Raw genomic sequence first — 27327 nt, forward strand, 5'->3', positions numbered from 1 at the left:
ATAGTTCTGTCAGTGAACATATACTCAAAATGTCTGGGTATCATAATCACTTGACTCAACCGGGGGTTAATCTTCCTGTTGATAGTGTCATTGACAGAGTTCTTCAATCACTGCCACCAAGCTACAAAAGCTTCATGATGAACTATAATATGCAAGGGATGAATAAAACTATTCCTGAGCTCTTCGCGATGCTAAAAGCCGTGGAGGTAGAAATTAAGAAGGAGCATCAAGTGTTGATGGTCAATAAGACCACCAGTTTCAAGAAAAAGGGCAAAAGGAAGAAGAAAGGGAACTTCAAGAAGAACAGCAAACAAGTTGCTGCTCAGGAGAAGAAACCCAAGTCTGGACCTAAGCCTGAGACTTTGTGCTTCTACTGCAAGCAGACTGGTCACTGGAAGCGGAACTGCCCCAAGTATTTGGCGGATAAGAAGGATGGCAAAGTGAACAAAGGTATATGTGATATACATGTTATTGATGTGTACCTTACTAATGCTCGCAGTAGCACCTGGGTATTTGATACTAGTTCTGTTGCTAACATTTGCAACTCGAAACAGGGGCTACGGATTAAGCGAAGATTGGCTAAGGACGAGGTGACGATGCGCGTGGGAAATGGTTCCAAAGTCGATGTGATCGCGGTCGGCACGCTACCTCTACATCTACCTTCGGGATTAGTATTAGACCTAAATAATTGTTATTTGGTGCCAGCGTTCAGCATGAACATTATATCTGGATCTTGTTTGATGCGAGACGGTTATTCATTTAAATCAGAGAATAATGGTTGTTCTATTTATATGAGTAATATCTTTTATGGTCATGCACCCTTGAAGAGTGGTCTATTTTTGATGAATCTCGATAGTAGTGATACACATATTCATAATGTTGAAATCAAAAGATGCAGAGTTGATAATGATAGTGCAACTTATTTGTGGCACTGTCGTTTAGGTCATATCGGTATAAAGCGCATGAAGAAACTCCATACTGATGGACTTTTGGAACTACTTGATTATGAATCACTTGGTACTTACGAACCGTGCCTCATGGGTAAGATGACTAAAACGCCGTTTTTCGGTACTATGGAGAGAGCAACGAATTTATTGGAAATTATACATACAGATGTATGTGGTCCAATGAATGTTGAGGCTCGTGGCGGATATCGTTATTTTCTCACCTTCACAGATGATTTAAGCAGATATGGGTATATCTACTTAATGAAACATAAGTCTGAAACATTTGAAAAGTTTAAAGAATTTCAGAGTGAAGTTGAAAATCATCGTAACAAGAAAATAAAGTTTCTACGATCTGATCGTGGAGGAGAATATTTGAGTTACGAATTTGGTCTATATTTGAAACAATGCGGAATAGTTTCGCAACTCACGCCACCCGAAACACAACAGCGTAATGGTGTGTCCGAACGTCGTAATCGTACTTTATTAGATATGGTGCGATCTATGATGTCTCTTACTAATTTACCGTTATCGTTTTGGGGTTATGCTTTAGAGACGGCTGCATTCACGTTAAATAGGACACCATCGAAATCCGTTGAGACGACGCCTTATGAACTATGGTTTGGCAAGAAACCAAAGTTGTCGTTTCTGAAAGTTTGGGGCTGCGATGCTTATGTGAAAAAGCCTCAACCTGATAAGCTCAAACCCAAATCGGAGAAATGTGTCTTCATAGGATACCCAAAGGAGACTGTTGGGTACACCTTCTATCACAGATCCGAAGGAAAAACTTTTGTTGCTAAATTCAGAGTTTTTCTAGAGAAGGAGTTTCTCTCGAAAGAAGTGAGTGGGAGAAAAGTATAACTTGATGAGGTAACTGTACCTGCTCCCTTATTGGAAAGTAGTACATCACAGAAATCGGTTTCTGTGACACCTACACCAATTAGTGATGAAGCTAATGATAATGATCATGAAACTTCAGATCAAGTTACTACCGAACCTCGTAGATCAACCAGAGTAAGATCCGCACCAGAGTGGTACGGTAATCCTGTTCTGGAAGTCATGCTACTAGATCATGATGAACCTACGAACTATGAAGAAGCGATGGTGAGCCCAGATTCCGCAAAATGGCTAGAAGCCATGAAATCTGAGATGGGATCCATGTATGAGAACAAAGTGTGGACTTTGGTTGACTTACCCGTTGATCGACAAGCAATTGAGAATAAATGGATCTTCAAGAAGAAGACTGACGCTGACGGTAATGTTACTGTCTACAAAGCTCAACTTGTTGCAAAAGGTTTTCGACAAGTTCAAGGGATTGACTACGATGAGACCTTCTCACCCGTAGCGATGCTTAAGTCTGTCCGAATCATGTTAGCAATTGCCGCATTTTATGATTATGAAATTTGGCAAATGGATGTCAAAACTGCATTCCTGAATGGATTTCTGGAAGAAGAGTTGTATATGATGCAACCAGAAGGTTTTGTCGATCCAAAGGGAGCTAACAAAGTGTGCAAGCTCCAGCGATCCATTTATGGATTGGTGCAAGCCTCTCGGAGTTGGAATAAACGCTTTGATAGTGTGATCAAAACATTTGGTTTTGTACAGACTTTTGGAGAAGCCTGTATTTACAAGAAAGTGAGTGTGAGCTCTGTAGCATTTCTGATATTATATGTGGATGACATATTATTGATTGGAAATGATATAGAATTTCTGGATAGCATAAAGGGATACTTGAATAAGAGTTTTTCAATGAAAGACCTCGGTGAAGCTGCTTACATATTGGGCATTAAGATCTATAGAGATAGATCAAGACACTTAATTGGACTTTCACAAAGCACATACCTTGACAAGGTTTTGAAGAAGTTCAAAATGGATCAAGCAAAGAAAGGGTTCTTGCCTGTGTTACAAGGTGTGAAGTTGAGTAAGACTCAATGTCCGACCACTGCAGAAGATAGAGAGAAAATGAAAGATGTTCCCTATGCTTCAGCCATAGGCTCTATCATGTATACAATATTGTGTACCAGACCTGATGTGTGCCTTGCTATAAGTCTAGCAGGGAGGTACCAAAGTAATCCAGGAGTGGATCACTGGACAGCGGTCAAGAACATCCTAAAATACCTGAAAAGGATTAAGGATATGTTTCTCGTATATGGAGGTGACAAAGAGCTCATCGTAAATGGTTACGTTGATGCAAGCTTTGACACTGATCCAGACGATTCTAAATCGCAAATCGGATACGTGTTTTTACTGAATGGTGGAGCTGTCAGTTGGTGTAGTTCTAAACAAAGCATCGTGGCGGGATCTACATATGAAGCGGAGTACATAGCTGCTTCGAAGGCAGCAAATGAAGGAGTCTGGATGAAGGAGTTCATATCCGATCTAGGTGTCATACCTAGTGCATCGGGTCCAATGAAAATCTTTTGTGACAATACTGGTGCAATTGCCTTGGCGAAGGAATCCAGATTTCACAAGAGAACCAAACACATCAAGAGACGCTTCAATTCCATTCAGGATTTAGTCCAAGTGGGAGACATAGAAATTTGCAAGATACATACGGATCTGAATGTTGCAGACCCGCTGACTAAGCCTCTTCCACGAGCAAAACATGATCAGCACCAAGGCTCCATGGGTGTTAGAATCATTGCTGTGTAATCTAGATTATTGACTCTAGTGCAAGTGGGAAACTGAAGGAAATATGCCCTAGAGGCAATAATAAAGTTATTATTTATTTCCTTATATCATGATAAATGTTTATTATTCATGCTAGAATTGTATTAACCGGAAACATAATACATGTGTGAATACATAGACAAAAAACAGAGAGTCACTAGTATGCCTCTACTTGACTAGCTCGTTAATCAAAGATGGTTATGTTTCCTAACCATAGACATGAGTTGTCATTTGATTAGCGGGATCACATCATTAGGAGAATGATGTGATTGAGTTGACCATTCCGTTAGCTTAGCACTTGATCGTTTAGTTTGTTGCTATTGCTTTCTTCATTACTTATACATGTTCCTATGACTATGAGATTATGCAACTCCCGTTTACCGGAGGAACACTTTGTGTGCTACCAAACGTCACAACGTAACTGGGTGATTATAAAGGTGCTCTACAGGTGTCTCCGAAGGTACTTATTGGGTTGGCGTATTTCGAGATTAGGATTTGTCACTCCGATTGTCGGAGAGGTATCTCTGGGCCATCTCGGTAATGCACATCACTCAAGCCTTGCAAGCATTGCAACTAATAAGTTAGTTGCAGGATGATGTATTACGGAACGAGTAAAGAGACTTGCCGGTAACAAGATTGAACTAGGTATTGAGATACCGACGATCGAATCTCGGGCAAGTAACATACCGATGACAAAGGGAACAACGTATGTTGTTATGCGGTCTGACCGATAAAGATCTTCGTAGAATATGTAGGAGCCAATATGAGCATCCAGGTTCCGCTATTGGTTATTGACCGGAGACGTGTCTCGGTCATGTCTACATAGTTCTCGAACCCGTAGGGTCCGCATGCTTAAAGTTCGGTGACGATCGTAATTAGGGTTTTTGTGTTTTGATGTACCGAAGGTTGTTCGGAGTCCCGGATGTGATCACGGACATGACGAGGAGTCTCGAAATGGTCGAGACATAAAGATTGATATATTGGAAGCCTATATTTGGATATCGGAAACGTTCCGGGTGAAATCAGGATTTTACCGGAGTACCGGGGGGTTACCGAAACCCCCCGGGGGTTATTGGGCCTACATGGGCCATAAGGGAGAAGAGGAGGGCCGGCCAGGGCAGGCCGCGCGCCCCCTCCCCCTAGTCCGAATAGGACAAGGAAGGGGGGGGGGCGCCCCCCTTTCCTCTTTCTTCCTTCCTCCTTCCTTTTCCAACAAGGCAAGAGGGGGGAGTCCTACTCCCGGTTGGAGTAGGACTCCTCCAGGCGCACCCATAGGGCCGGCCGCACCTCCCCCTCCTTTATATACTGAGGCAAGGGGCACCCCATGACACACAAGTTGATCCTCGTGATCGTTCCTTAGCCGTGTGCCGTGCCCCCTTCCACCATATTCCACCTCGGTCATATCGTAGCAGTGCTTAGGCGAAGCCCTGCGTCGGTAGAACATCATCACCGTCATCACGCCGTCGTGCTGACAAAACTCTCCCTCAACGTTTTGCTGGATCGGAACTCGAGGGACGTCACCGAGTTGAACGTGTGCAGAACTCGGAGGTGCCGTACGTTCGGTACTTGGATCGGTCGGATCGGGAAGACGTACGACTACTTCCTCTACGTTGTGTCAATACTTCCGTTGCCGGTCTACGAGGGTACGTAGACAACACTCTCCCCTCTCGTTGCTATGCATCACCATGATCTTGCGTGTGCGTAGGAATTTTTTTGAAATTACTACGTTCCCCAACAGAATGCATAGTTATAACAAGAACATATGGAGGGTGAGGTGTAAATATTACACTCCTACATAAGACCAACGCCTAGTTGCAACGATAAAAGGGGGCCATAAGCTTCATTGGGCCACTTTTAAAAGACCTGGCCATTAAAATGATATAAAAAAGACATTCATACCAGACGTAAAAGGGTAATAATAAACTAAACACGTGATCTAGTGAATGCAAGCAACTACATTGAAGGAGAAGAAATCATGAATGTTCTTACATTGTTTGTGGGACGATGATCCGGGCATTACATGTCGAGGGCTCCTGCTAAATTGTCCATTTTAGAAAAAAAACATTACGCCAATTCAAAATCTACATGATTTCACAAATTGTATGCCTGCCTCCTTTGCTCTAACTATAATGTCAACTCTCATTGTTGATCACTATCACCAAAAAGAAGGCTCGAAGAGCAGAAGGATGGCAAGGAAAATAGGTAGTATAATGCGTGAAGTAGAAAACACCGGAAAACCTACTACATGATGATACACTTGGTGCGGGGCAGCTATGATTTTTTTTAAATGGTTAAAGCAAATTAATAGGTGCGGGTTCTCATTTTCTAGGACACAATGAAATTATAAGCATGTTGATTATGGTTTTAGGGAGCAAATATGCAAATATCACATACTACTACTGCACCTTTCAAATAAAAGTCAACCTGTCAGGTTTATAGGGAAAGAAAACAAATGTGACATCCACAACAATGCCACGTAACCGGCTATACTTCTCTTATCGTATTTTCTCTTAGGGTGCTTTTAGGGTCAAATTCATGGTCATCGCCAAATATAAACACTACACCCAACATGAAGCGTCACTAGAGGTAAATACATGAAAATTGTTTTAGTCAAGTATATATGGTGTAGTTGTTACCATATCTCGTATAAAAAAGGTTAGGAGAGCCCATGGAAGTCGAGGCATGAATATAGGTTTCTACATAACATCGACACATAGTTGCAACGGGAGAACGAGAACACAAGTGTTGTGGGAGTAGTATAAATTACAGTAAGAAATTATCACATTGTTAAAATAACCCCGATATTATGTCATAATGCCAGGGTCTTGGTAGGAAAAGCAAACAAACGCGCGCTCTCCCACTTCAACTCCGCCACCTCCCCCACCCTCCTTGCTCCAGGTCCTGCTTCGACTTCGAACGAAACAGTAAAACAAACCGCAACGAATCGGCGGCGGGGGTGCGCCGAATGCCGGTGGTGCCCGCGCCGCCTCTCCCCTCCCCGCCGCGCCCCAGCCCCACCGAATCGAAGCGGAATAGAACAACTCCACCGCGCGCCCACTTGACAAATTTCCTATCCGATTCGAATCGGCGCGGAGCTCGTGCTCCTGCCCGCGCCCGCCCCCGCCGCGCGCGCAGGTCCAAACCCAACCCTAGCCCCCCACCACCCCCACCACCACCCTACCAGATCCGGAGATCCCGCGCGGCCACGGACGCGAATCGGCGCCCACAATGGCGGGCCTAGTGGCGCCACCCTGATCCCCCCGATCCGGCCCGCCGCTTGCTGCCCCCCGCGCCGCCGATGGACTCCGCCCGGAGCTGGCTGCAGAAGCTGCAGAAGGACAAGGCCAGGCCGGGCGCGTCGCCACTCGGCGCCGGGATGGCCGGGGACGACGAGGACGAGCCGGTGCTGTCCAGCGCCACCAAGCAGAAGGTGGAGGCCGCCAAGCAGTGCATCGAGAACCACTACAAGGCGCAGATGAGGTCGCTCCAGGAGCGCAAGGAGAGGTCAGTCGCTCGCTGCCTTCGCTCGGTGCTCTCCCTGCTCCCGCGGATCACGCGGTCTGGTCTGGTGGATCGCCTGCTCAAGCGGGCTAGGATTTCGGCGTGGAATTGGCAATGTGTGTGAGCTGGGCTTGATCCCTGGGTGTCCTGGTGGGGAGGTATCAGATCAGTAGGCAGTAGCCTCGAGCTGGCGTCCTGTTTGGGCACGGGTCATCAGTGTCTCTCTTTTAAGCTGGCTGCATCGTGGTGGAATTATGCTGACTTCACAATGAGTTGGGTTGGGATCTGGTGGGTGTCCTGGTGCAGAGGTATCAGATCAGTAGCCACAAACTGGCGCCCTGTTTAGTCGATTCGTTGCGCGCTCCGTTTGTTTGTCGTGATCTGTGTCCAAGGCTCTTCTAAGCTGGCTGCTGTCATGGTAGCATTGTGCAACCGACTTCGCAACTCGCAGACTAGCCGTTGCTGTTGACTATTGAATGCTGTACTGGTGTTGCCGTACTAGTGTTATGCGCCTGGCGCTTATGATGCAGATGTCTAATTTTGGATGTGCTGCATGGCATGTGACCGCCTCCGCCTAATTTTGGACGATAGTTGTGCTCTTGCAATTCTATGCCTGTGCATTTAGTTAAAATATGCTCCCTTGATGGTAGCATTACTTTGCCAGGATTCTGGTGGGAAAATGATTGAAAATTTGGGATAACTAAAGATAACGCCGCACTGCATGGCATTGCAGAAGTTGATATGCATGGCTGTAGTTCTGTGGAGTAAAGTGGTGCGTCACTTGGAGCAAAATAGGGTGGAAACTGGTAATGGTGAAGCACTTCCTTTTTTGGACCAAACTTTAATGTGCCGATTGACCTAATTGTTGCTTGTGCGCTCTACAACAGAGTTTACATAAGTGCTCTATAATAATGAGGTTACCATAAGTGATAAGCGCCGTAAATCGATGTCCATTTACTAAACTTAATTGGACCAGGAAACATTCAGAATAAATATTGCTGTATATATACCTGTGCCTGCGGATCACGTGGTCTGGTGGATCGCCTGCTGAAGAGGGCCAGGATTCTGGTGTTGAATTGGCAGTTTGTGTGAGTTGGGCTTGAACTGTGGGTGTTCTGGTGCGGAGGTATTAATTCGTAACCGCCCTCGATTTGGTTGAGTAGTTGCGCCCTCGATTTGTTTGTCGTGATCTGTGCCCTAGTCTCTTCCAAGCTGGCTGCGTCATAGTGGAATTGTGCTGCCGTGTCAGGTCTATGGCACCTGTAGTCTCTGTTTCTTCAGTTAACAAGATGAAGTTCAGCCAATGGACGGCTATGATGGATGATGGCGAGAAGGATTCAACGGCTCGCTCCCTCCCTTTTACCTAATGCGCTGTGTATTTTCCTATTGTCGTGTTGTAGCTTTATTCCGTTTTCATAGCTGTCTATAAGATACCAAGCACGTGGCTTTAATGAATCATTCCTGAATGTGAGATCTCTCTCAACAAACACATACAACATATATCATGTAGAGATGAATATTCCTCCAGGCATACAGTTTTCCTCTTGCGATCCATCTTGGAGCCCTAATTCCTAGTTCAACCCCTCTGATCCACAACTGGGTGTGACATGCTGACCTCACAACTTGCAGAGTAGTAGTTACTGTTGACTTTTGTGTGTGGTCCTGTCATCGCCGTACTAGTATGCACCTGGTGCTTAGGATGCAGATGTCTAATTTTGGCTGTTTTGAATGACATGTGACAGCTGCCTCCTAATTTTGGACGGGGAGGTGGATTCCTGCAATTCTATGGCTGTGCATTTAGTTAGTGTTAGTGTTACCAAACTTGATATATGTGAGTTTTTGATGTCAGCATAATATTGCCAGGATTGTGGAGGGAAAATTATTATAATTTTGGGATAAGACAAGATAAAGCTGCACTGCATAGCAACGCAGAAGTTGGTGTGCATATCTGTAGTGCTGTGCAGTAAAAATAGGGTTGAAGTAGGTAAGGTAGGTGTGTCATTTAGACCAAAATAGGATGGAAGCTGGTAAATGGTTTATCACCTTCTGTTTTGGACCAAAATCCGATATGCTGATTGACCTAATTGTTGTTGGTATGTTCTACAACAAAGTTTACACACGTGTTCTATAATAATTGCATGTATTAATTGAACAGGGAGCATTCAATATAAATTGTTGCTGTATATATGCCTTAAATTGTTCATTCCCACAATGCCTATACGAGCTATTGTACTTGATAAAAGCAATGCATTATGATGCTGTAAATTTTGAGAACTATGCTCGAAGTTGCTAAAGGAAGATGGCATGCAAGAAAATATCTCTAGCGTAAAGAGTACAGAGGCTGTTCACGGGGTCCTTATAGCCATAGTTTGTGCTTGTCTGCATTTATTCCCTTGTGACCTGCTGGTGAAACCGCTTTATGTTGGTTGTGTCTAAGCATGGTTTGCATGTCATTGAATGTCTGTTCTGGACTTCTTGTTTGGTGCCATTCATCACTGCATCTTAATATATAGTTATGTTGTAGGCGTTGGATGCTGGAGAAGAAGCTTGCTGATGCTGATGTATCTGAAGAGGAGCAAAACAATATCCTGAAGGATTTAGAAAAAAAGGAGACAGAATACATGCGCCTAAGGAGGCACAAAATGGGCGTTGATGATTTTGAATTGCTGACCATTATTGGGAGAGGTGCTTTTGGGGAGGTGATAAAGTCTCTTTTTCTTTTCTCGAGGGATCTTTATTCATCGTATTTTGCTACTGCTTACCTCTGCTTTATACTGATATATTCTGCAGGTGAGACTTTGTAGAGAAAAAGCTACATCCAATGTATATGCAATGAAAAAGCTCAAGAAGTCTGAAATGTTACGAAGAGGCCAGGTACTTCGTTTGCTTACTTGAGTATTAAATCAGGGTGTGTGGCAAAATGTTCTATTTTCTAATGTGTTCTTTCTAGGTTGAGCATGTGAGAGCTGAAAGGAACCTCCTTGCAGAAGTTGATAGTGCTTATATAGTTAAGCTCTACTGCTCATTCCAAGATGATGAGTTTCTATACCTCGTTATGGAGTACCTTCCTGGTGGTGACATGATGACTCTGCTCATGCGAAAGGATACACTTACAGAGGACGAGTCTTCATTTTATGTTGCAGAGACAATACTAGCAATTGAATCCATTCACAAGCATAACTATATTCATAGGTAATAGATTAACACCATTAAGTGTATAGTAATTGCAACATGCAGCTAACTCTTTGTTACATCTTTTCAGGGATATCAAGCCTGACAATTTATTGTTAGATCGAACTGGCCATCTGAAGCTTTCAGATTTCGGCCTATGCAAGCCTCTAGATAGTAGCAGCTTTCCAAATCTCACTGAACTTGACAATGCAGCGGGGAATATCACCAATACATCAGCAGATGGTGATAAGCTATTAAGTAGCACTGCTGTTCCCAGGCGAACACAGCAGGAACAACTATTGCATTGGCAGAAGAATCGCCGGATGTTGGTAAGTTATATACTTGCTTATAAAAGGAGAAACATTCCACTTATAACATTGTGGTGGTTACTGCAACTCAAACATTGACTAAGACTACTGTCTAGTAGACTAATAGATTGGTTCCTGCCATCTAGCGATGTGCTGCTTAATTCTTATGCATTCCCTAGTAGGGAGTTCTAGGTCCAACAATTTGCACACGTACATTTCTAGCGGAATAGTTGTAAGTCATAAAGAGGCAAGCATGGACAGAAGCATCCCATTCAATGTGGCCATAAGAAGTCAAGAACATCCAGGCGTTCTCAATGTGAAACATACTGCATGAGTGATGAGAAACCATTCTAAGATTTTAATGCATTTGTCATTTAACCTGCGGCATTACATGGTGAAAATTTATACAGCCTAACATGGAAATGAATTTCTCCAATATATGTTGTATTAGCATATGAAATCCATTTAAATGATAGGATGTTTAAATAAAGTTTCTAAGCAGATAACATAGCCGCCATTTGTTTGACACCCAATAGCAGCTGTGTCTTAGCTGTGTGTACTACCATTGCTCTGGCTCTGTAATATTTTACTCCCTCTGTAAAGAAACATAAGAGCTTTTAGATCACTAAAATAGTATTCTAAATGCTCTTATATTTCTTTACGGAGGGAGTACATGATATCACTGCCTTGGCTCTACATTCATTTATATATGCTGTTTACTGGAATTTCAGGCTTATTCAACTGTTGGTACACCTGATTACATTGCCCCGGAAGTCCTATTGAAGAAAGGATATGGAATGGAATGTGACTGGTTAGTTTTGTCCTTCTTATGCAATGCATGACTAAATTATGATGTTTTGTTTCTCACATTTACATTTTATAGGTGGTCACTTGGGGCCATTATGTATGAGATGCTTGTGGGTTACCCACCATTTTATTCTGAAGACCCAATGTCAACATGTAGGAAGGTAAATTTGAATGCTGTTTTTACATCAATTATGGTGCCATACGCTTTCATAAGAATTGTGCTTTTCTATGTGAATTCTTGTTACCATTGAGTGGGCCCAATCATGCAGATAGTAAATTGGAGAAGCCATCTTAAATTTCCTGAAGAGGCCAGACTTTCGCCAGAAGCTAAAGATCTAATTAATAAGCTATTATGTAATGTGGATCAGAGACTTGGGATGAAAGGAGCACATGAGATAAAGGTAAAAATTGTTCAAATTAATTGTTTTCACTTTAGTTTTGAATTTATAATCATTCATGATCCTTCCTACAGGCTCATCCATGGTTTAGAAGTGTTGAATGGGAAAAGCTATATCAAATGGAAGCAGCTTTCATACCTGAAGTTATTGATGAGTTGGACACACAAAACTTCGAGAATTTTGAGGAGGTGAGTTTCAAGCTACTTAGGCTAGTCTCTAGTTCTCAAGTAGTTAACCTGATATACGACAAGGTACCGAGATACCTATAAGCCATGTTTCCCATAAATAAGAATATCATAAAAAAGGCTATTAGCATGAGAAACTGAGATCTACTTATCTGGGCAATAAATACCATAAGTTGGAGCTTCTAGTTGTAAATTGCAACTTGCTACTGAACAGACCAACAGGTTATGCTGATGCTGGCCTGCTGTTGGTTGTGAAGGAGGCTTGTCAAGACAGAGTGGTGGCAGTCAGGAGGGAAGATGTGACAGTAGGTGAGAGTCGCCATTAGCTGGTCTTGATCAAGGATGTGTTGGGCTGAACAACAGCTGAATTTTGGGAGGAAGGGAGGAGGCGACAATGGTAGAAGAGAGCCGATGCTGTCCGGCTTTAGCCCAAAGTAGGACGTGCCATCCGGTGGGGGCAGCATAGAGCAGGGCAGATAGAGGATTTACTTTATAATTTATGGTGCGCATTTGGATTGTCTCGGTAGTTGACTTCAATTTGCTTGGAAACGGTATGGTATGCAGACTAGTGCGCAATCTCAAAATGCAAAAAGATAGTTTTTTACATGAAAACTTTTAATGGTGTAGATGCATGAATATTCTTTGATATCCTTTTTTTTAATTTTTTTTCTGGAGTGAACTGCCGGACCTATGAATCAACATCACTCCAACAAACAACAGAATTATAGTAATTACAATTGGTTTTCATGAACACATGAGCCATCTCATTAGCAGAACTATGGGCCTGTATTACTGCATTATTTGATACAAGGGAACTGAGCTTGTGGCATCTGACTGAACCTGTAGGTGTTAATCATACTGGGGTCTTTTCAGGAATAGGTCAAAAGAATCAGTTCTATGTATTTGCAGGGAAACATGCTATGCTTCCTGTTTAGCTTATATTATGAAAAATATACTGTGAGATGGCCGGAAATGGTACATTGGCTGGTGCAAATATTATCTTGGTTCTTGTCATCTGTTCTATTCAATGTGTACTGACGGTTTTGCATCTGGTGTTCTTCCAGGCTGCGCCTACCATGCAAACTTCATCAAAGGCAGGTCCTTGGAGAAAGGTACTTACTACAAAGATCAATTGAATACAATATCCTTTTGGTGTTCTGCGTTGTCAAAAGACCTCCAGAGCATTTTTAGTGCATGGTTTTCAGCGAAATGTTACTGCACTTAGAATTGAATTTTGATCCCTGATATTTTATTCTCTAGCATTCCTTTCCTTTCACTACATGATCTAGGTCCTGAGCCAATGTTCGTTTGTGCAGATGCTTTCCTCCAAGGACATGAATTTTGTCGGTTATACTTACAAGAACTTCGAAATAGTGAATGATCCTGAACTTCCAGGAATAGGTTGGATATATTTCCTTTCCTGCTCACTTGTTTCTCGTTGTGTTCTTCGCAAAAAGTGGCTTGGGCATATTTTTTTGCACAATGCATTATTCGTGATTTTCTTGTTTGGCTTTGCAGCTGAATTAAAGAAGAAGAACAACAAACCAAAACGACCAACCATCAAATCATTATTTGGTAATTTTTTCAGAGTCCTTGCTCTCTTAAGGTATTGGGTTCAAACAATGTCATAAACTCATAATATTAATGATTCATCCACTGACATCTGTACAGAGTGTGCTGAAAGTGACGATCAGCCTGAAGGCAGTCTTTTGGGCCCATTGCCGCCTCAGCTAGAGTTGCCTGAGAGCCCCTCGCCTCATTCCAGTATCTCCTCCGAAGATTCCCAAGCACAACACAGATAACAGGTGTGTGTTTTCTGCTACCCGTCTCCCATAAACGAAAGCAGAAAATCACCCACAGAATCTGGGTCCTTCGCATATGGACAGATGGCAGCCTGCTCAAGTGGCTGTTTTAAAGGGCAAATCTTAGAGTATCTATAAGACCGTGGATTTTGCTCTCGTGCAGCTGTTTGAAGTCAAGTCATTGTGTATGTTGGAGCTCCAGGTCATCCTGTACATTGTTACCTCATTTGTTTCCTGACGAATCCATAGTCCTGAGCAGGTTTGGTTGACATACAGAGAGCCAGGCTATCTGCTGTAAATTCATGGATGGATCCTGTGCAGGGACGAGGTTCGTTGCATTCGTTGGAACATGTCATGGTATGCTGCCTGGTTTTTTTTGGCGCAGAAATCTGCATTTCCGCGTTCCTGTCGTAAGATTTGCGACAACGTAAAGAAGTTCATCGAGGAACGAGCAACTTGTACCATCAAGGATACCCTGTAAAAGAATGTTCACTTTGCCATCTATATAGCTATAAACTGTTCTTCAGTCCATATCTGCAGTAACATTTTCATGTCGATGTATACTGTTAATGCATGGTTATGATGTCCTCGAGCAAGTGGCTTCTTGTACCTGAAACTAAATCCGATTGCTTGTGATCATCGTCTGCGCTCTCTTTGGTTATCTTAGCAACCATGCTTGGCCCTTAATTAATCACCACTAAACACAAGATGTACTAATTAACCAACAACTTAATCCACCCAGCAGCGCATCAATGGATGACGGCCCCAGTCAGGTCAAGCCCTACCTACATCTGCACTCCCATTAATAACTAGGCCAACCCCCATGCAAGTGCGGTGAGAGCACTGATGGGCTACCTCACTTGCCTCCCGCGACGTGCCACCCTCCCCCTCTAACCCCTCCCCACCAACACGACCCAACACGTACTTACGTACCACATCTGCACCTAATTAACCTCGCTCTCGGCCTGCGGATCAGATCATCCACCTCCCAGTCTGGTTTCCGCGCGCGCGTGCGTGCGTGCGTGCGTGCATGGACAGGCTGAGGAGCGTGGTGCTGCGCAGGTGCAAGAGCCTGTCGCGGGCGGGGAGCAGGCGGGCGTCCTCCTCCAGCTCCTACAGCAACCTCCGCTCCATGTCGGCCAGGGACGACGCCGCCGGCGAGGACAGCGAGGCGGCGGCTGCAGAGGGGGCGTCGGCGGTGGTGTTCGTGGGCAGCTCGCGCCGGCGGTACGTCATCAGCGCCAGGCACCTCCGCCACCCGCTGATCGCCGCGCTCATTGACGACGCCGGCGGCGGCGGGGTCGGGGATGGTAGCAAGGAGCCGGTGGCCGTGAGGTGCGAGGTCGTGCTGTTCGACCACCTGCTGTGGATGCTCGACAACGCCGTCGACCTCCGCGCCGGCGCCGGCGGCGAGGACGACGCCGTCAGGGAGCTGGCCCAGCTCTACGCCACGTGATAGCAACTTGCAGGTGATCAACTTGCAGGGAGCTGGCCCAGCTCTACGTCGGTTCATATATAGTACTCCGTATATGATCAACGATGCTGCATGAACCATATGCGTGTTGGTGTTGGTCCTCTCTGAATTTGATTGATTCTTTTTGTGTGTTCTTGCGCGAGATCTAAGATTCTCGGGCGCCAAGTAGAAGATACTCCCTCCATTCGGAATTACTTGTCTCGGAAATGGATATATCTAGAACTAAAATACGTCTAGATACATCCATTTTTGCAACAAGTAATTCTGAACGGAGGGAGTATATACCTTGGGTTCGTTCGTAACTTCGTATAGGCAGAGCTGCTTCATAGCTAATGGTTTTGCATTTGTTCTAGCTAATGGTTTTGTATTTGTTCTAGCCAATCACCATAAAACTTGTATTGTTGAGATGTGTATTTTTGCATTTAATTTGTGTCGTGGCGATCTAAAGCGTGTGTAAACTGTAAAGAGGTCGTGCTGCCTAAAGTAAATTATGTATACTTTCATTCCATTTCATCTCTGGTGACCTCTGATCAGTTTATTTATGTACAGAGAAAAAATGTGTATATTCTTTTCTGTAAAGAAATGTGGCCTCTTAGGTTAATTTCAGTAAAAAAGGAAACTACCCTGCAAAACAAAAAATCAGTAAAAAAGAAGACACGGAGGATCCTTCCACCAAGTCCAATTCAGCGGCGATCGAACAATAATCTCCGCCGTAGAGCTCAAAGACAATGTATTGTGTGCATACTATAATAAGCTTGCTTTGTAGTTCGTGGATGCATATAGATTGTGTTTTCATCTATATGAGTATATGATGCCGTTCGCCCATATAACTCGTGTTGAAGTCTTATGGCGTCGTTAAATATGAAAACTTACTTTTAGTTGAATGAAACGAACTATGTAGAATGACTTCCCTTGGATTTTTTGAAAGGTTGAGATAAAAGGCATATTTTTATTTATAAATCATTGATGAATCTATGTATGTCATGATATAAATGCAATCCGCTTGTGGGGCGCCGCATGCGACATTGGCTTGGCCAACATCTTGCCGGAGTAGTATCCATGCGGCATTAATACTCTCTCTGATGTAACCCCTCCCCCGTCCTCCCTAGCCCATAGCTTAGGGCATCTTCAACACTGACCCTTAAGCGGACACCAAATCCGTCCGCGAACACTGATGTGAGAGGTGGCCATCCAACCCTTCTCACATACATTTGAAACCGGATTACAACAAACCGACCAATTTTCATCAAACATGGTAGAATTCAGCGAAGTTCAGATATAATTTAGCTAAACCAAGCACACAACACTCAAAGTAACTATAGAAAATAGCACAATTCATCCACAAATAGCATGCAAATATATCTAGTACATTAATTCATCCATAAATAGCATGTAAATAGCACAATCCATCCATAATAGTTTTTCAAAATCATCGATTCAAAATTCAACAATACTAGAGTTAGAACCGACACATGCTGTCCCACACATACTGCCCCTTGAGCTTCATCCAATAATGTATGCGCGCGAATGGCCTGCCCCCGGTCCTGTAGTACATCATGGCAGCGATGCATGCTATATAACGTGTAGAGAAACATTTAGTGACTAAATGAATAACATGTATAGCAACAAGAAGCAAAACCTACGATCTCCATGGTTGATGCGCACAATGGACACATTGCCTCCACTCATCCAACCACGCCGCAAAACTTCATGACAAAATTGCAGATGGTGTACCACCGATGTGTTAGCGACTTCACATGGCTTTCATGGATGACGTGCATATCGTAGGGTGCGAAGTACTTCCGCTCATGAAACGAAGTGTGCAAACTTTGCCAAAAAAAAGTCAGGCCCTCGTTCATCCCTATAAAGTCTGCAAATACGTCCAACCATGCATCACAAACAACTCACCCTCGATCATCGAGTACCCCATCATCATGTTACTCTAGGAAACAACAAGAAGTTCAAAAAAAAGATCAATGGCATTTGACCGAACACCTGTCGGGCGTGGTCCGCCATGGACGGCATCAGCATTGGTGCGGGGGGTACCTAGCTGCAGAGGGAGTCCTGAGTGGACTATGACATAGTCCAAGGTAGGCAGGCGCGTGAGTGGGGTCTCCGGATGTCCGAGGATGGCTGGGCGGCGATCCGAGAGGTACATCGACGACGCCAGATGAGGAGTTGGTGGACGAAAGGAAGTGGGAGTAGGGGCGAAGTGGAAGAAAAGGGGAGCGGGAGGAAGATTTGAGTGTGTCGAGGGCGTCGTAGTCCTAGGTGGCTGGTGTCCGGACTCCCGCAAAGCCCTCTAACTTGCTTCCAATTGGGGAATTTGATTTTTTTGCCACCACTTACTTTGGACTTTGATATTTTGCCACTACTTTGTAATTTGATAAGTTTTTACACGCGGATAATGGGCGAATATCAGCTCAAGGAGGTAATCCGAGCGAACGTTTGTTCCCCAATGGGAAGGAATGAACAACGTTTTCATTCACTAAAAGAAGAAACAACTCTCATAGAGATGGCGATGCTGGAAGCGGTGTTGGCTGGAGCTACGATGACTCGATAAGGCTGTCACCGTCGGTGACAGAACCTAAAACCGAGGTTTTTTTGAGATAAAACCAAGGGGGTAGGGGGTGGGAGAGTTGAGGGGGTAGAAGGCAAGAGCGACTCTAGCAGCTCACATGGCCACTCTCTTTTCTGCCCACGAGCTAGCGAGCTGATCTTGACCGTACCCACAAGCACGATCAAACGGCTCCGGAATGGACCGATCTAAAATCGCGCCGGTAGTCCGGCGCCTAGCCAGTAGCGCCCCCGAGAAAAGGCAAAAGAAAATAAAAAAAATGGAGGAAAAGAAAAGGGAAAAGAGTGGACGTGTGCCTTCGTCCAGCCGCGCACATCCCCGTAGCCTTCGCCGGCCCGACCCACCCCGCCATTACTGCAACCCAACCATGTGATGCTGCGGAGGAGGCGCCATTAAGCCACCACCACGCCCTCTCTTCTCTGCGACGATGCGCGCGAACACGCTGAGAGCAGCAATGGCGACGGCGAGGATGGCGGTGTCGTCGCTGTCGTCGCCGGCAAGGGCGCTCTCGTCCGCGGCCGCGGCCCCTCCCGCCTCCGGCGTGTCCATGGTGCAGGGCGCGTCGCGCGGCATCGGGCTCGAGTTCGTGAGTGCCTCCCAATCCTAGCTCGCTCCTTCTCCTTCTTCCTCTGTCCTATCCCCATTCCGTTTGCGCATCAGCCCTCGCGCTCCTCCGTATTTCCGATTCGCTCACCGCGTACCCGCATTGCCCGCGTGCGGCAGGTGAGGCAGCTGCTGCGGCGGAGCGACCAGGGCCGCGTCGTCGCGACGTGCCGCGCCCCCGACTCCGCCGCCGAGCTCCAGGAGCTGAGGCGGGAGCACGCGGGGCGCCTCACCGTGCTGCCCCTGGACGTCACCGACGAGAGCACCATAGAGGTAACGGGGTAACCTCTCCTGCTTTTCCCCTCCTCACAGATTCCCAAGGTGATACAGTGATAGCACGAGTGGATCGAACCTTTCCATGGCAGGCCGCCGCAGCCGCAGTTGGGGAGACCCACGGATCTCTCGACCTACTGATCAATGCCGCCGGCATACTTTCGATCCCAAATGTGATACAGCCAGGTCCGTTCCTCACATTGGAGCAATTGCTTTCCAGCTTGCATTAGGTGGGTTATGGGATTATAATGACTTATCTGAAACCAGGTTGCTCTGACCTCATGTTGCAGAGACCTCGTTGAGCAAAGTTCAGAAGTCATCCCTGCTACTGGCATATGAAGTCAATGCCGTCGGTCCTATTCTAGTCATCAAGGTAGCGGTTACCGCCTTTCTTTCTGCTCCGAATTGCGTCTGCATTCTGCTTATCACCGCGCTGTGCTTACCCCAGTGTCTGAACTGAGCTTTGTTCTTGTCAGCATATGCGTCCGTTCCTGAAGATTGGTGCGAGCTTGGAAACAGGGAAAGGTTTCTCGTTGGTTGCAAATATGAGCGCTAGGGTTGGCTCGATAGGAGACAATGCTCTGGGAGGCTGGCATTCGTACAGAGCTTCTAAAACAGCACTGAATCAATGTATGTTAACAGCAAGATGCATGCTCCATTCAGATTTCACTAGCTTGTTATTGAGTAGTTCATACCATTCTTGTTAATTTGTCATCAGGATAGTTTTCCCTCATGCAGCGTTTTGTCAATTTGATCCACAGCAAACTAATCATACCACAATTATGTATGTACCTTTCTTTGTCTTAGATTTCTGAAATACGTGCATTGGTCATGTCTTTGCAGTGACAAAGACTGCATCAGTCGAGTTGGGCAAGAAGGACAACATCGCCTGCATTTTGCTGCATCCCGGAACAGTCGACACCGATCTCTCACGGCCGTTCCAGAGAAACGTGGCCAAAGATAAGCTCTTCACGAGGGAGTTCTCTGTACAGAAGCTCCTGTCTATCATCGACAATGCCAAGAAGACTGACAATGGGAAGTTCTTCGCTTGGGATGGCCAAGAAATTCCTTGGTGACCACTGTTTTCCAGTCAGTGATCATTTCTACCCCAATTTTCTTCTTCAGAACCACCTGTGTGTCTTTTTAGCCTTAAATTCAAATGCCTGAACCCAGCTCTAGTAAGACCATTGATATGAAAAGCATGTGAAGTATATTTCCCTTTCCTCTTCATTTTTAACTACTTGAAAATTATGCATATATGATGTTTAGCGCTGAGTACAACTTTACAAGTCAAGCTTGTTTCCTTGTATATGTATAAGCACTGGTGCCTACAGTCTACTAAATATACACACACTTGCAGTGGGATCTTTCTTGTCTCCCAGTACATGTCAATTGCACAAAGCAAATTCTGGTGAGAAGTAACCTCTTCATAGCTGTGTATCTCTTTATCCTGTTAAGTCATACACAACTTGTAGTTAGATCCCAGCTTAATCTCTGTACCAGCATCAACGTTCAAATCGTCCCAATTCGTGCTATCCCTGTGAGTGAAGAGTAAGGCTGCGAGTTCGTTTGGCACTTGGCCGATTTAGTATGAATCCTGATGGGCATGGGGATAATTTGTACAAATCATCGTCGGTTTGATCGAATCTGAATATTATAAAGGCTGGCTGTCTTGTGGGAAAGAACCATCAAACTGTAATGGATTTCGGCAAATCCATGTTTTTTCAGTGTCCTGTGGCAAAAGCAAAGTTTTAATGGTGTCTAGGGGCCAATTCTGCCAATTTGTTATGGCATGAGATCCTTGTGTTTTGCCTTTCTTAGGAACATGGTAAAGCGGCAACTCATAAATATTTTGCATCCCAAGTAGCTATGTCGCTCCATGATCAAGGAGGAAAAAGGGCGTAGCATTATAGTTTGGGCTAATCTAATATTTTAAAACACCAGAGACAAACATATAAGGCTATAGATTATGACATTACACAATAGCAAGAGCAAGCACCAAACTTGTGACAGAAACCACCTTCATGCCATGTTCTTCACATAACTGTCAAATGTACATGTTGTATCAATCAGAAAAATACCACACATCACCACAATACCTTGCAGATCCTATTAGAACACCTTATGTGCCGCAAATATTCCTGACAAAAGAACATTAATATGATTAATCAGTTGTACATATAACATTAAAGTACACCGATGGTTGTTATCGAATGTCTGTGCATGCACCTGCAAAGAGGTTGTAAATGGCCTTATGGACAACCTCTGTCTGGATCCACAGAAAAATAATACTATGTCAGTAACCTTCTATATGCCTTAGTATTTGCGTGCATTAGTTTTGGGCTAGCAAGTTAAAGCTTTCTTTTTCTGTTACCAAGCTGGTTCTTAGGTATAGAGTATAAACAGATATAGTTTCCAATTATTATCAAGGTTCTGATACTTGAGATATTACGAACTCAAAAGGCACTCTGGAGAATTTCTCATTCGATCGAACAACTAGATACAAATGATCTAATAAATCCTTTTATATAGTTCAATTGAAATGGCTCTTTGCATTCATCCATTTGAGAACCATGGTACCGTAAGAAAGGTGATGAAAAATACTTACTAAATAAGAAGAATATGTATGGGTATTACGGATCTTGATCGGCTGCCAATCTTGATACATGGGAGCTGCACATTAAAGAAGAGTAGAAATGGTTAATAAGAGTAGGAAAAGATGACCAAAGATAGCGCTGCACAATATTTAAAAGCTGAAGCTTTGCACTAATACTTAACCTCAGGATTTTCTATGTTGTGACCAATCAAAATTGTTCTACAAAGCCTGTTAGTGCTATTGTGTGTCAACTCCATCACTGTAATACCTCTAGTACTACCTTTTGATACAAAAGGGTATGCCCCATTAACTTAACTGTGTGCTTCCCCTGTTCTTTTCTATAAAAGGAACTATGGACAGGAAGATGGGCAGATTGTCTAGGTACCTATGTTTGCCACAGAGAAATGAGCATCTTCTGCACATTACTTCAAAAGAACAAACAAAAGCTATGAAAAGATAAATATAGAAAATTATTAGTGTACCTTTGCAGTCGTTGTAACCATCACCAATGTACTTCACACCTTGCAAAACTGGACATTCACAAACTGTTCCAGTGGAGGTGTCCTACATGTGCACAAAACAGCATACATGAAGCTAAACAGAACAAATATTTAGCACATGAAGTAACGTAATCTGGAGAAAATAGAACAGTAGAACATGTACCTTGCACGCAGTCACGTTAGCAGCCATATCTTGCCAACAACCGCCATTGTTGTCCAAGCATTGATTGGTTTGTATGTCTTCTTCTTGATCGTTAGACAATTTACAATAAGCTTACATCAGTAGTTATAAGAGGCGTCGTATAGAATTTTGGGTTATATGGTGTAGGTTAGAAATATATTACCTACTATTCTACATTTATAAGCTTGTTGCCGTCTATACCATTGTACATATATTTGTGTAGTGTCTACAACATTATACTAGTCCATTGTAGGTTGCTATCGTACACAATGCATTGTAGGCGTTTCTTCACAACCCTGGTCTCTACTACTCCCTCTGTTCTCCAATATAAGACCTTTTAGATTTTTCTTGATTCATATGTATCTAGGCACATTTTACTATATGTTCACTCATTTTAGTATATATGTATGTAGTCAATAATTTGAAATAGCTAAAAGGTCTTATATTAGGGAACGGAGGAAATACTATTCATGCTGTAATGCATGGAGTTAGTAGGGTACGATTTGGGAACTTGGCAGAAAAGAGACATATGTGTGTGATGACCATCCTAGCCCCATGGGCTGCTGGTCCATAACACTACTGCTTACATACTACCCCTTTTAGTTAATGTTTTATATTTCTCCATTATTCATGGTAAATATAGACAACTACAGAAAATCATGGGAACCAACAAATCAAACCTTCATTTGAGCAAACAGATGGTTTATTATTTTCTTGGAAGCTGGCGCAGAGAGCTCTAAGAACTGCTCCTTTTTCAAGTTTCCCTGGGAAATAAAGATTCAGTAAGCAGTTAAGGCTCATCAGTCACCACACCTCATGTAGCTATTCCATTTTTTTAAATTGGAGGGACAAACACTGACCTCTGTATTGTCTATTGTTGATTACAAGTGTTGGTAACATAGTAATATCACTATGAGAACCCTTGCCAATCTGTGCAAAATAGAAGATGCTTCTGCATTTCAGAGGACTAACTTGGTAAAGGCAAAAACTAAGATAGTGCTCAACTAGTAACCTGTGTGTCTTGTTCAGCTTTTAGCGCAGGATTTTCCTCGTCCGCGGAAGGATCACCAACACACATGTCAACCTCTTTTTGATTAAGGCCTGCAAAATACATACACATTCACCACTATTATTATAACTGCACTTCAGTTTCAAACATAGAGCAGCTGGTGCAACATTAGCATACCAAGTGATTCGATTACTCTGTCAGCACATCTTTTACTGTAGTTCATTTCCTTCATTGAGCACCTAATAGCAAAATGAGTCACATAGTCCCACCATAACCAAGGCTTCCCAGTCCTCTTTGCAACTTTGAACACACAAAGTTGATGTAATTTCTGAACCACTACATCGCACCCATCATACCTATGTTGTTCCGGGTCTGGTGCACAATATCTCCCATAGTTGATACATTGGGACCTGCACATTTTGCTATTTTGGTAACTCTCTGGGCAATGCCAAGTAATGTAATGAGGAGTGAACTGCGTGTAGCCCTTCTTCTCAAGTGTCTGGGCTACACCTTTAAATCTCTTTAGGAAATCAACCTGGCTATCGCATTTTGGACCACATTCATCATTACTGTTTGTCCAGAATTCATACTCAGCACGCTCATCAGGGTACAATCGGGACTCCCCCCAGTTGAAGTTTACATTAACCAAATCGCCATTATCAATTGCTTTCTTGAGACTGTTCCCAAGGCTTCTGGTTATAAGTGCTGAAGGAATGGTGACATCCTGTAAATCATTTGTTGCCTGGCTGCTTTCTGATTTGTCGACTGTAAATAATGGTTGAGTTATTTGATCAACAAGAAGAACTGCTGCTGCTCCTGCTTTCTGCCCATTCCTCACCTTGGTTGTGAAGTAACATTCTATTTAAAGCAATCCAACCATATTGTATTACTCCATCGGGTCGTAAGTACATGTGGTATTATAAATAGATGTAGGAGTACTTTAAAAAGTATGCATATAGTTTTAAATACTTCAGTTTACATAGTTTAATCTAAAAATGTACATTAATAAAAGTATAAGTTTACTCAAATGAAATGCTACAATGCACTGAGACATTCTAGTTAGGATTATAGTTGCAATGTCCAAAACTATTACCTTTTTTTAATGCGAAACTATCACTACCTGGTAACCATACACACTAATTATGCCCACGGTTTACGGATAACATCGCAACTATGATGACATAACCTAGCAACTAGTGACGGCGAATAAATTCGTTGAAACATGACAACATGAGATCTTATTTGAAGCCCATGCCGAGTCGAACTCACCGGTGAAGACTAATCAGATTAACAGTTTGTGAGATAAATCATTTTGTAAATTCAGATTTAGCAATTATTGCAATGAAGTCAGCATGTGGCTGTAGATTTGTGCATGTATGCGCATGCTCTCTCTAGAGTAGCACACGTGTGCTAGGTAGATTTTTCCACTTAGTTAATAGAGGTGTATGTAGATTGTGCATCGAGTCAACAAAAAATCAAGATAACATCAGCCCTCCTTCATCTTTTTCTTTGTTATATCTTTATCTTTTTCTTTGAGACTAAATTTGTCTAAGGTTGCCGCACTCAAGGTTAAGCAAGTTTGACCAATTTATGTGAGTGTTTGATTCAAGCCACACCTTAGACAAGCCACACTACCAGAGTCCCACATCACATACACTTAAAAAGTGTGACAAGGTTCCCTTAGGCTTGCCAACTTATGACTCTCATTTTAAAAAACTGCAAGTTTGACAACATTATATGGCAAAGCGTGGCATTGTTAGGCCTAGAACCAAACATCCCCTAGTTTTCGTTCGCAAAAAAGAAAACATATTTTAATATACATTTTCACTCCTAAATTAGGAACAATCAAACATGGTGCAGATTTCTAGTGGTGAATCGTCTTTCAGAACCTTTGAACTGTCGATGACACAAGACGCTTCATTTTAAAGAAAATGTAAAGCAATTAGTAGGTGTTCGAAGTGTGTCTATTTACTCAAATCCTTATTGGACAAGCATTCTGTTTACATATGCATGATTTCACGTGAGTGCTGAATTATATTTCATATAAGTATGGATATATTCCTACAATTTTCTGGATACCATACATCATTATATAGCAAGAAAATGCCAGTGCTAGGTTTTAGAATTTTACTCTCTCCGTTCCTAAATAATTGTCTTTTTAGAGATTTCAAATGGGCTACCACATACGGATGTATATAGACATAGTTTAAAGTGTAGATTCACTCATTTTACTCCGTATGTAGTCACTTGTTGAAATTTCTAGAAAGACAAATATTTAGGAACGGAGGGAGTAGATTAATAATTATCATCGCTTGTGTCACTTACCTATGGGGGACAAATAGTATCACCTTGTCTGAGTTTAGGGCATCTCCAACGGCAATGCGCAAATTTTCTCCTGCGTCCATCCGTGGATATGGATGCGGAAGACTGTCATCCAACCGTAGCCGCATATATTTCAAACTCTTTTTTAACAAACCAGATGAAATTATTAGGTTCCTTGGCTTCCACGCGGGTTATTGGAGGCGTTTGAATGCGGCGAGGAGGCATGTTCAGTCGGGCGTGCAGTGCGCGGCGCCCACGGCCGGCGCGCCGCTTCAATGGTGGAGGCAGTGAGAGGTTGTGTCCGCCCTGAGCCGTCTTCAATGTGGAGTGACATGAATGCGGGCAGCTGGCGCCGGAAGGGAAGCGCGGGGTAGGGAGTAGGGGTTTTGGGAGGGCAAGGGCGGTCAGAAGCGGGCATGGCAGTAGTCCGGACTCCCGCAAAACCCCCGATGTTTATCTTTGTGGGAGAAAGTACGTACGGACCGCACCGCAGACCGATACAGGACAACGTCGGATGGCTTCCGCGGTCTGGACATATGCGGAAGGTTTCAGTCGATATTGGAGATACCCTTAATCAAGAAAAATAGTATCACATCGTTTGGGTTTATAATTTGGATACACATTTGTAGGCATTTATACCAATAAACCATGTTTCGCTGGTCAGATTGAAGACCTAAAAAACCCATTGCCTGACTAATAAAGGGGTGTTTGTTTCCAGGGATTTTTTTGTGTAGGGACTAGGAAAAGTCCCTTTTAAAGACTTTTTTACCAAACGGGAGGGACTTTTTAGGGACTAAACTAGGCATTTGAGACTAAATGAAGAAGATTCTTAAGGTGAGTCTTTTTTAGGACTTTTCCAACAATGCCCCTCTATGCATTTATTGGCCCGCCACCCCATGATGTTGTTTGATTGTTATTTCTCTATATATTAGGGGCAACATGGTCATTTAATAACCTTTAGGAAGGGACTAGAGACTTTTTAGTCTCTTGAAACAAACAGAGGGGTACTTTTTAGGGACTAGAAATTTTTTAGTTGGAACTAGAAAAAGTCATAGGACTTATAACCAAACAGGGCCTAAATCCGGATAAAGGCAGTACTGTGAAATTAAGGATATCAGCGGCAGAGAATATGAAATTTATCATCAGATGTAGGAGTATCTATCAAAAAGGAGGACAAATTCATGTGTTATGTACCTCCCCTGTCGACGAGCAAGATAACAGGAAGCGCGCCGGCTGGGCGAGAACGGAGAGAGATGCCAAAGTCATCGAAGCTCGTGCAGGCCATCGTGTTGCGCCTTGGGTAGACGACCACGCCGGTCATGGAGCCACCGTGCTGCGGGAAACCGAAGTCGGTGCTGGCACAGCCGTATGTGCCCTCGAGCTCCGGCGGTGACATCACCCTCAGCCGGCTGTTCCTCCGGGACACTTCGGACTGCCCATGGCAGCAGCCCAAGATCGCTGCCCAAATGATCAGTAGCCTCAGCATGTCGGCTGTGTCGATTGGATTACGGAGCTAGTGATGCTAGCTGCATGCTCTTGTAACTATGTTCATGTGATGGATGGAGAAGAGGACGAGAGACACGGCGGGGAAAACAGAGCAAGTGAGCGGCCGGCCGGCAGCGAAATGTCGGGGATGACAGCGACGGACGTCTTTGGGAATTTCCGGGCGTTTCTTGTGTTCACTAGCATACGAATTTGGAAAAATAAAAGAGTTTGTGCGATAATTAAATTATACAAGTCGTGAATGACCAAGTACAATCCTAGAATGCTCCCTAGAGCCAGCTGAGAGGGACGTTTTGACTCTGGGTGCATATGCCCCGTAATGACAGTCAATTCAAAATAAATAACCCCCTCAGTTTCTAAATATATATTTTTTAAATTTTTTTAATATGAACTACATACGGAGCAAGTTCATATTGAAATCTTAAAAAAGACTTATATTTAATTAAAAATAAACTTATATTCAGGAACAGCGAAAGTAGCAAATAAAATTTAAAAATTCTGA

The 27327-nt window shown here is 43.6% G+C and overlaps 4 protein-coding genes and 1 long non-coding RNA gene across 7 annotated transcripts; 3 read left to right on the top strand and 2 right to left on the bottom strand.

Moving 5' to 3' along the window:
* Positions 1–6478: 6478 nt before the first annotated feature.
* Positions 6479–14317, top strand: LOC125507856 (uncharacterized). The gene is made up of 13 exons (XM_087525491.1): positions 6479–7118; positions 9640–9814; positions 9906–9989; positions 10066–10307; positions 10378–10615; positions 11326–11405; positions 11478–11562; positions 11671–11802; positions 11874–11987; positions 13049–13096; positions 13301–13385; positions 13503–13559; positions 13656–14317. Exons 1-13 carry the CDS (start codon positions 6913–6915, stop codon positions 13784–13786), a joined length of 1677 nt encoding a protein of 558 aa, XP_087381617.1. The 5' UTR covers positions 6479–6912; the 3' UTR covers positions 13787–14317.
* A 321-nt stretch (positions 14318–14638) lies between these two features.
* Positions 14639–15771, top strand: LOC147968003 (uncharacterized). The gene has a single exon (XM_087525492.1). It carries the CDS (start codon positions 14817–14819, stop codon positions 15240–15242), a length of 426 nt encoding a protein of 141 aa, XP_087381618.1. The 5' UTR covers positions 14639–14816; the 3' UTR covers positions 15243–15771.
* An 886-nt stretch (positions 15772–16657) lies between these two features.
* On the bottom strand, positions 16658–17518 carry LOC147968004 (uncharacterized). The gene is made up of 3 exons (XR_015603217.1): positions 17307–17518; positions 16904–17130; positions 16658–16832 (listed from the first exon to the last, which is right to left on the bottom strand). It is a non-coding gene; the product is annotated as an uncharacterized LOC147968004 (long non-coding RNA).
* Positions 17519–18126: 608 nt separating this feature from the next.
* On the top strand, positions 18127–19936 carry LOC125507859 (NAD(P)-binding Rossmann-fold superfamily protein). The gene is made up of 6 exons (XM_048672380.2): positions 18127–18424; positions 18562–18714; positions 18807–18900; positions 19005–19087; positions 19191–19344; positions 19558–19936. The coding sequence occupies exons 1-6, from the start codon at positions 18266–18268 to the stop codon at positions 19788–19790; spliced, it is 876 nt and encodes a 291-aa protein (XP_048528337.1). The 5' UTR covers positions 18127–18265; the 3' UTR covers positions 19791–19936.
* Positions 19937–20210: 274 nt separating this feature from the next.
* Positions 20211–26971, bottom strand: LOC125507857 (vacuolar-sorting receptor 1). Of its 3 annotated transcripts, XM_087525494.1 has the most exons (10): positions 26517–26971; positions 23178–23858; positions 23004–23092; positions 22852–22921; positions 22672–22755; positions 21974–22056; positions 21793–21874; positions 21323–21387; positions 20944–20983; positions 20211–20855 (listed from the first exon to the last, which is right to left on the bottom strand). In XM_087525494.1, exons 1-10 carry the CDS (start codon positions 26806–26808, stop codon positions 20827–20829), a joined length of 1515 nt encoding a protein of 504 aa, XP_087381620.1. In that variant the 5' UTR covers positions 26809–26971; the 3' UTR covers positions 20211–20826. The 3 variants fall into 3 exon arrangements, with proteins under 3 accessions (XP_087381620.1, XP_048528335.1, XP_087381619.1); XM_048672378.2 differs by lacking the exons at positions 20211–20855; positions 20944–20983 and having other exon boundaries at positions 21000–21387; positions 21974–22053; XM_087525493.1 differs by lacking the exons at positions 20211–20855; positions 20944–20983 and having other exon boundaries at positions 21000–21387.
* Between the last annotated feature and the right edge of the window lie 356 nt (positions 26972–27327).

Source organism: Triticum urartu, chromosome 5A (genome assembly GCF_056163025.1).
Source record: "Triticum urartu cultivar PI428250 chromosome 5A, HENAU_Tu73, whole genome shotgun sequence".
Classification (NCBI taxonomy): Eukaryota; Viridiplantae; Streptophyta; class Magnoliopsida; order Poales; family Poaceae; genus Triticum; species Triticum urartu.